Raw genomic sequence first — 9,057 nt, forward strand, 5'->3', positions numbered from 1 at the left:
TAGTTCAATTCCTTTCATTGATAATAAACTTTCCCATCCTGCTTAAAGGCCCTTCCCCTTACCAATGGAACTGATATACCTTATAAACCTGAAATTGCTGTTACAAAATAAGCATGAATTATTTCTCAGTATACACTCAATCAACTTTCTCCTCCCAAGTCATACATATCCCTTTTAGCCATTCAGAATAAGCAATATGGTGTCTAAAAATGGACTTGGGAGAAAATGAAAATGTGTTCACAACCAGGCTCGTTTAATCCTGTCAGCATATGTTACAGACTAGTTTCACCTTTGCAGGAGGGGGAAAATATTCCTTGTTTAGTGTAATGCCCTTTTTCTGCCTGAGGCAGCTGAATGTACCCAGAAAACATTCTTTGCTACTTATATAGAGTTGAAATATGTGAAAAAAGCACCTCAGTCTCTAGGATTTAGTTGAGTCAACATAATTCTGATCAGAGTGGGGAGTTTCTAAAAAGTATCATGTTAAGCCTCAGATTCTGTAGTTGTCTGTAATCTTTAAGTATAAATCCAAGGAACCCATGTTTTCTAACAATATGCCTGCTCTAAGTCAGTTTGCCTTTTCTGAGGAATCTTTTAAAAGGGCTTCTGTGGCTCCAAACTGCCTCTAGAGATTGTGCTTTTGGTGATGCTGAAGTGGAGCTTTCAATACTACCTTTTAGTAATCTCAGTTTTCTAATGCATACTTTGCAGAAAACTATTCCAACATAGAAGAGTTAACCCACAGGCTCTAATGGGGCAGAAGGACAGAGATGGTGTACAGCTGAATGCCAGCTCTGAGGAGCAGAAAGGTGATGCCTGGTGCCTGGTATCCTTGTCAACACAAATACAAATGAGGTTAAGACCCCAATGATTTTCCACTAACTGAAATCATAGCCGTTCCCATAGGTTGATTAAACGACACTAAACACTCAAAGCAGATTTTATTGAAAATGTAAAAGTAATGGTTCTTGAATATTCTGGTGAACAAAGCAAAAGAAAATAATGCTCTTTTTTACAAGTTAGCCTATCCAAGTACAGAGTAATATACAGTACTTAATGCCAATCAAATTTCACAGTAGTTTAGTATTACGTGATTATCTGTGTCTAGATTATGAAGAGATTCTCAGTGTGTGATGCTTAGTTTTGAGTTGCACCTTTACTGAGCATGGACAAGGGCTCCTGCTCCTTGGCCATAGCCAAATCCCTTGGGCCCAAAGTTCTTTGCATAACATCCTACAAAAGAAAAGGGAGAGATAGTAAAAGTCAATTAAGTTTCACTAGCATTAAGACAAACCCTATAAATTAAAAGACAAAATTGGCTATGCCAAAGAGTTCAACTGAAGGTATAAAAAGTGTCTTGTAATAGCCTCAAACTGAAGGAAAGTACAAGCATTCTGATTCCCTAGTGTTTAACTCATGGTCATGCTAAGTTATAAGCATGAAAGTAAGGCAAGCTTAGTTATATATTTGGTTTTACCCTCATATATTCATATTCTTTGCTTATAGCATGAGGTTAGAAGACTACCTCTGTGTGATGTTTTTCATTATTTGTGGGGTTAAATTTTAAATGAACAGAAAAAGACTGGTTCTCTGGAGTCTTCTGGCATCTCTGGATCTTGTATTTTCAAGTAGCTGGTGACTATATCTTTTTTGTTTTCAGCGTGCAATTTTTTTGTTGTTTTGTACTAATGACACTTCACTGAATAATGGCCAGTGTGAGAAATTCATGAATAGCAGTAACAGATTAAATGTTACCTTTACAATAGATTTCACCTTCTTTCTCAGTCAGAGTTGTTGATTCAAGACTCTTCCCACACTTGGCACATCGGAAACAGTTTTTGTGCCAGGGCTAGAAGAGAAATTATGTTAGTACATTTTGAGAGGATTGTTTCGTGCAGTGTAACTTAGAAGTGGCAAAGGTAGTTCACGATGATCAACCCCAAAACAAGCTCCTGGGCTGCAACTAGCCCTCCTGCCTGTCTACACTGTTTGGCACCACAGAAGGGCTGACTTTAAACTTCATTCAAAGGAGACCTGGGGTGGGAGCTAATACACAGAAGGGCTATTTCCCTAAGAGCAGTTATCAGGCCTTGGCCAAAAAACCAGTCTGTTTCTTTAAAGTCTGTCACCTTACCGAGAACTTGGTAGCTCAAGGAGGTGGTGTAACTTTTCCAAATCCACACTTAACTAGTATGCAGTGTAGTGACCCTGATAACCCTGGAAAACCTGCATATTCCAGGTTTTTAAAGTCTGGACTTTTTAGTAACCATTCCCCATGAAAACAAATTTCTTACAGAAACAAGTGATTTATGAAATAAGGGCATCATTTCATAAAGTGGATGATTCTGATGAAATTTTGGTTTAAAGTTTAATTCAAAGCAGAGTATAAAGCTTTTGGGTAGAATGATATGGTGGGGGATAAAGGGAGCAGAGTAGAGTCATTCACTGTTATTAATTCAAAATAGCACTTTACCTTTCCAGCTCCAATTATCTTCTCAGCAGCATATACAGAATCCCCACATCTGGAACACTTCTCAGCACCTCCAAATTTCTGAGCAAATTTAGAAGTGTTTGGATTTGTTGTAGGCCTGTGGGGTTGAGCACTTTGGAAAGGGAAAGAATAAGTGAGGCAAGATTTCCCAAAAGGCCCTTATAAGTACACAAGAACAGTGAAATTCGGAGTTAACTGCTATCCTGTCTCCAAACCATAACAGGAGAAAAAAAATCAAGAAATTAATCTCAGGTGCTGGCCAGAGTTACTTAACTTATGTGGACTCATGATTGCTACAAAGAGCCATGCCCTCAAACTGAATGTCTAGGAGTCTAAGCACAATTCATGTAATCCCTAGTGCTGGCCTCTCCACTATGTAATTACCTTTTTACCCCAGAATATTCACTAGATTCCTATCTAGCTTTGTACTTAACAGATTTGGGCAGGGGGTGGAAAACAACTGTTAAACAATTCTGCAAATAGATCATGCTTAAGAACGTTAAGCATGTTTTATGGATTCTCTAGTTTCCCAGTAAAGTGTGAATAAACTACTTTCTTTATGAGGAAAAAATAAATTTCCCTATTACAATGTGTTTTATTTTTACTTTTTCACTAGATAGAATGGTATTTTTGTTACTATTTACAGGTCACCAAGGTAATCCATACTTCAGCAGAGATTGTTTTCCATTCAGCAACTAGGTATACTTAACATGAACAGAACATTTATTGGGCTTTGAGACCTTTTTAGAACCTTAGAAGCTGAGGAGGTGAGACATAATGACAGAACTGAACAAGCAGGTAAGTGCCAGTATTTCCTGCTAGAAAAACAATGTTCTCTTGGTTATATTTTATTCAATCATATACACATATAAAATCAAAATTTTACTGAGAAAAAGTACCTTTTCACAAAACAATTTATTCAAACACGACATGTATTTTCATTTCCACTACATCCATTTTTTTGATTAATTAACAGCCCACCAAAGTTGTTTAATACAGCATTATTAATTGACTAGTGTGGCCACTGGAAATATTTTAAGCAACAAAAATCAATTCAAAGTAGTAATTCATAATACAGGTTTCTTCATTTGTCCCTAAGGTATATTTGTCCCTAAGGTAGGTATATTTTCAAAATCCTTTCACAAACTACTGATATGCTTATTTTTAAACTGTCCTTTAAAAGCTTAACAGTGATGTCCAGAACTTGTAGTTGTAAGCCCATTTGAATTTCCAAATCTGCCAGTATTAACAAGAACTTCACATAAGTGAAGATAATCTTCCATCTACCTTTTAACAACTTCATACAGAATGGATAATAACTGATCCCTCATATTACAGATGAAGAAATGGGAACTCAGATGTTAAATTACTTGGTGAAAGGCTAAAGAATTAAGAAGATGTGAGCCTGCTATGAAAATGCAGGTCTGCCACTAGGAAAATGTTCTTCCAACTCAGTGCTGCCTCAAGGAGATCCTTGTAAAGATGTTAAATCTCCATGAGTGCTACAATTGCAGCATGCCATAGGATTGCAAATGTAGCATGCATAGCATGGAACCATTAAGGCCTCTTGGGAAAGCAAGTCATCCTATACCTGGTCCTGAAGGGTGATAGAATGTGGCCAGACTTTATAAAAAGATGACAGATGCATACAGGTCAGCACAGGATTTGCCTATTATTGGAGCAGTTAGAGAAGTGGAAGTTAAGAGAAGGCTCTACAAGTCTTTGAATTATGGCCAAAACCACTGACTTAAAACTTTTGGGGTTAGGGCTTTGGTTGAGGGGATGGTGTACTGATACATGTATTTTGAAAGGTATGAAATGAAACCCTGAAACAACTAGATTGAAAGGTGGAAAACAAAAGTACAGTATTTTTTTTTTTTTTTTGGTACTGGGGATTGAACTTGGGATCTAGCGCTTGTGAGGCAGGCAGAAAAGTACAGTAAATTTTAACAAAGGGAGGCTGGGCTCCTATGAGTGACAGGATGCAGCAGTGAATGAAAGACAGCTTGGGTACAACTGGTGCACAATAAGACACTATAACCTAGAAATTCGGAAAGAGGAGAGAGGGGAGCCTTAACGTAGCAAATGCTGCAGTACAAGAGTCCAGGTTTTGGAGCTAAACGCATTGATTCAAGTCTTAGCTCCCTCTCTGTGACCTGCCCTTTAGTGCCCTCAGCTGTAAAATAGGGACAGATTAGCTGTACCCGAGAGGTACACTGTGAGGATTATACAGAATGAAGATAAATTTGAGCAGATAAGTAGCCACTCAGTAATGATAATTATTTTGGCCAAGCCAGAGCTCTACAAGTAAGTGTGACTGTAGGAAAATTACTTAGTTGGGGGAGGGGGAGTGGCCTGGGGATTGAACCCATGGTTTCCACACTGAGTGACATCCTAGCCCTTTAATTTTTATATTTTGAGAGAGGGACTCACTAAGCCCAGGATGGGTTCAAGCTTGTGATCCTTCTCTGTCTTAGCTACCACCCCCAGCTTCAATTTATTCTGCAGTATGACAGGAAATGCAACCTTGTAGGACTGCTGTGAGTTAACGTATGTTAAAAATGCAAGGTGTCTGGCATGTTTTACTACATTGTCCAAGGACAACCCCTCTTTTATTGGACTATACCAATTTTGGCTTCAATATAAAATGGATGTATAAAGTGATTAGTTCAAATGAAAATAGGAATTAAGGGGAAATTCCAAATGAGATTATTTAGCCTGAATATGAACTACTATGTAAAGTTCAATAGATATGATATTTTATGGAAATAGAGGTGAACACTTGCTTTGGAGAATATAACTCCTTGATACTTCTTGGAATGCTCTAAAGCCAGGACTAGAATAGTAAGAACTTTATTAGTCCAAAATTGTCAAGTATTAATGAAATTATAGTTACTAGTTTACATTAGAAAATGAGTCACATTTTATTTACTTAATTTAAGCTAAAAATCTGGAAAGTCCCAAATTCCTGTCCATCAAGCGACATTAACTGTTGTAATTCATATCTGAAGGTAACAAACATTCTCCTCTCACCTCTCTGGCTTGATGCCCAGCCGCTCCCCACGGTCCATGTTGAGTGTGCCAGCACCCTGGCCGTAACCATAGCCTTTTGGCCCATACTTTTTTCCATAGCAGGATTTGCAGTAGATCTCTTCATCGTGAATTGCCACTGTTGTGCTATCTAAATTTTTTCTGCAAACCACTGCGGGGGAAATGTTAGGTTTATACATTCCAGTGATACACTTTACTTAGAGCAGCAGTGTACAAACAGTAAAAGCACAGGCTCATTCATAGTTTAGCTTATGATTTGCCAAAAGCTGTGAGAGCACCTAGGTCAGCTACATTTGAAAATTATTTAAGCTTTTCTCCATTATATGATGATGATAGTCACTTCAGAAAAGTATCAGGACTTTAACATCCAAAGTGTCTTAACTTTTCCAAATGGTCTACCTCTCTGGCAGGAAGGAGTAGTTTCCAAGATGGCTGTAAGTACATAAACAAAAACTGGAACTAACAATGTCCTACTTGCAAACCATTTTCTCAACCTTTAACACACTCGATCCTTTTAGCCTTTTCATACTTAGTACTATTACATCACAACCTGATAGAGAATAAAAGGATACTGTTTTGAGGAGAAATGCCTCTGAAGCCCCTCTTCCCCCAGAAAGCACCCTCTGGTATAAAAAATTTTAAGTCTATCATTCAAGTTTTCATCAATAGCCTAGGATGGGAATGAGTACTCTTTTTTCATCCTCCCCACCAGCCTCTCTAGCAGTGATATATCTGAAAGTCATCAAGTGAGTCTGCATTTGTTTTCCCTTCTGTCTCAAACTAGAATACATTCCTCTTTGATGCATTTCTAGCCACAAGACAGTTCCACGTATCTCACTTCATGAAACTGCCAAATGTTATCAAGTTTTATCCAGACATTATTTCACTTTCTAAAACTTCAATTAAACATGAGGAGAAAAAAAGTAAACTGTGAAGAAATTCATGGGTAGCACAACTGAGCAGCTGGAAAATAGGAATTTTACCCCCTTATTTAAAAGGTGAAGGAAGGCAAGACAAAGAAAGGATAGAGAAAGGAAGAGGGAAAGATGACTATCTGGCTCATTTGTAAAAAGTTCATTAAGTTTCTATTACATCAGAATAAAATAACATCCACTGTGGAACCTAACCATTGAGGTTCAAGTACTGAAACATTTGCTTAAAGACAGTTAAACTAAAACCATAAACTACTAAAGAATTAATAGCCTTAACAATATGAATATAAATAAATACATGAAATTTCTGAAAAACTTGTATTAACCAAGCAAGTTTAGATATATGAAGTTTTACCCGATGATCACCCCTCCTTTCCTTACTCCTCATCCCTATTTTCTGCAGTAAATTCTGAAAGATCTGTAAACTACACTAAATTGTTTCCTTAAAAGGCTTTTGTCAACAGAGACAATCAGAAAATAATTAAAAATGCCTATTAAGAACCTGTTTAGTAAACAGAAACTTTGTTGTGTTATCAGACATCATGGCTTAACCTAGATGCAACGGAACAATTTCTAAGTATTTAAATTTTTCTTTGTTTCCATACTTTCTTGGTTGCAAGCATGCTGAAAAAGAGGTTCAAAAACTAAAAATAAAAATAAGTCACTAACTTTAAAAAAAATGGTTAAACCAAATCTTGTGAGCAATACTAGCTGTCATGGAGGTGTACATAGCAAACATTCATATATATTATTTTTACTTTGCATAAATGAAGCTCTCTGTTACCAGCTTCTAATTATATGTGAAGCAGTCATACTATTAAGAGGTCCAGACACTTTGAATGCTGGCTTCTACCAGAATAGGAAAATACAAATTTCAAAGAAGTTTTTTGTGAGGATTATGTGAGCAAACTTATTTTTTAACTTATGGCTTTTTACGGTAACTTCTCAATAATACAGATAAGGTAATAATATGTTGGGTTCCTTCCAGTTAATAAATCCTTCATTAAATTATCTCACTTAAAAGATAATTAATGAAGAGCTTTCTTAAACTGCTAAACTACTGTTTAAAGCTGAAGCATTAATTGTCATTAGAAGAGACTTTTGAATGGAGCTTCTCTTTCATTCTGTTTCTCTCCTTGGGTATTTACTGACTGTAGAAAGAGTAAGCATGTGTTGTTTTATGTCCTAATTCCTGTCATCAGAAGTCTAGAAGAAAACAGTCATTCCTGATGTGAAAGGCATTTGCATATCCTATGCTCCTTTCTCCCAAATTTAGAGTATCAATAACCAGAAATAACTCTAGATATTCATCACCACAGAAAACAATTTGAACTAATACAGAAATTGTTGGCATCTGATTTTCAATTATAAGTATGATGTAAAGTAAGGTTTCAAAGAAACCATAGAAAGAAACCCAGAAAGAAAACTTGGTGGAAAAAGGGCAATTCATTTATTCAAAAAGAGTGTACCACAAACTGCTAGGTACCACGCTTCGTATATGACATTAAGCTCTCAGTGAACAGAGGGAGAGGGAGAGGGGGACAGAGGGAGGGCGAGAGCGGGCTAAAAATATATAAAAGGCAGATAGATGAAGGCCAAGTGTCTTGGGCCACTCATGTCTTTGCTAACCTGAGCACTTAACAATGTCTTAAGACAACAGACAGGTGAAAATGCTTGTACTTCTAAAATAAGCTTCAATTTATTTTCTTAAAAAGGTAAACTGAAGCTTTTCACACATAACTTGTCAAAGCACATGGGGATACTTACTGCACAGAAAGCAGCAGCGAGATGAAGGCCAAGTGTCTTGGGCCACTCATGTCTTTGCTAACCTGAGCACTTAACAATGTCTTAAGACAACAGACAGGTGAAAATGCTTGTACTTCTAAAATAAGCTTCAATTTATTTTCTTAAAAAGGTAAACTGAAGCTTTTCACACATAACTTGTCAAAGCACATGGGGATACTTACTGCACAGAAAGCAGCAGCGGTGGAAGCTCCTCCCGTCACACTGCACCTCCTCAGCGTGGTACACAGTCCTTGCGCAGGCCCCACACTTGTTTCCACCTCCCCAGACCGGCATTCTGCAGGAACAAAGGATTCATCAGAATGCCCCCTGCGCCTGTCGGACAAGCTCCCTAGGGAGCTATTTAAACCCAGGAGACAGCTGCAAATCTTGTTTCTTTATGAACCACTCAAACCAGGTCTTTAAAAAAAAAAAGAAGCCCTGTGTTCCTCAAAAATAACCCATTTTTTTCTCCCAAATTATAGCTCTTTCATTAGGAAACTGGCTTGTCATGCATAAGATTTTTTACCCCCCTACAAGACAAAGGAGTTGCTTTCAATTAAACATTACAGGTCGCCAGGCGTAAAACAATGTCACTAAAATCCACAGGAGATAAAGTTGTGTGGGGAATGGAAAGGCAAACACTGCCACCTCCCTTACACTACAATCTTCAACTTCTTTTTTAAGTCTTGGGTGGAGGTTTCTACTATATGCTTAATTCATTGTAACAACACTAAATTCTTAGCACTTATACAAGCTCTGAAATTTTCTAGGGAGGAATAAAGTGTACTGCCTTGCAAG

General features: G+C 37.4%; 2 protein-coding genes across 4 annotated transcripts in view; one reads left to right on the forward strand and one right to left on the reverse strand.

Moving 5' to 3' along the window:
* Positions 1-934, forward strand: part of Zdhhc17 (zinc finger DHHC-type palmitoyltransferase 17) — a 78,339-nt gene extending 77,405 nt beyond the window's left edge. For all 3 annotated transcript variants that reach the window (XR_004517289.1, XR_004517290.1, XR_004517291.1), the window contains one exon: positions 712-934. The gene's annotated coding sequence lies outside the window, so the exon portion shown is untranslated. The remainder of the gene's footprint in view (positions 1-711) is intronic.
* On the reverse strand, positions 924-8,573 carry Csrp2 (cysteine and glycine rich protein 2). The gene is made up of 5 exons (XM_010639533.3): positions 8,442-8,573; positions 5,525-5,693; positions 2,474-2,603; positions 1,756-1,849; positions 924-1,233 (listed from the first exon to the last, which is right to left on the reverse strand). Exons 1-5 carry the CDS (start codon positions 8,551-8,553, stop codon positions 1,157-1,159), a joined length of 582 nt encoding a protein of 193 aa, XP_010637835.1. The 5' UTR covers positions 8,554-8,573; the 3' UTR covers positions 924-1,156.
* Between the last annotated feature and the right edge of the window lie 484 nt (positions 8,574-9,057).

Source organism: Fukomys damarensis, unplaced genomic scaffold, assembly GCF_012274545.1.
Source record: "Fukomys damarensis isolate Sample0158 unplaced genomic scaffold, DMR_v1.0_HiC HiC_scaffold_15, whole genome shotgun sequence".
Lineage (NCBI taxonomy): Eukaryota > Metazoa > Chordata > Mammalia > Rodentia > Bathyergidae > Fukomys > Fukomys damarensis.

Coding starts and splice junctions, on each gene's coding strand:
- Csrp2 (XM_010639533.3), bottom strand. CDS start 8,553: ATGCCGGTCTGGGGAGGTGGAAACAAGTGTGGGGCCTGCGCAAGGACT. Junction 2,604..5,524: donor CTGGGCATCAAGCCAGAGAG/GTGAGAGGAGAA, acceptor CCCTTTCCAAAG/TGCTCAACCCCACAGGCCTA. Junction 1,850..2,473: donor AGATAATTGGAGCTGGAAAG/GTAAAGTGCTAT, acceptor TTTCTCTTCTAG/CCCTGGCACAAAAACTGTTT.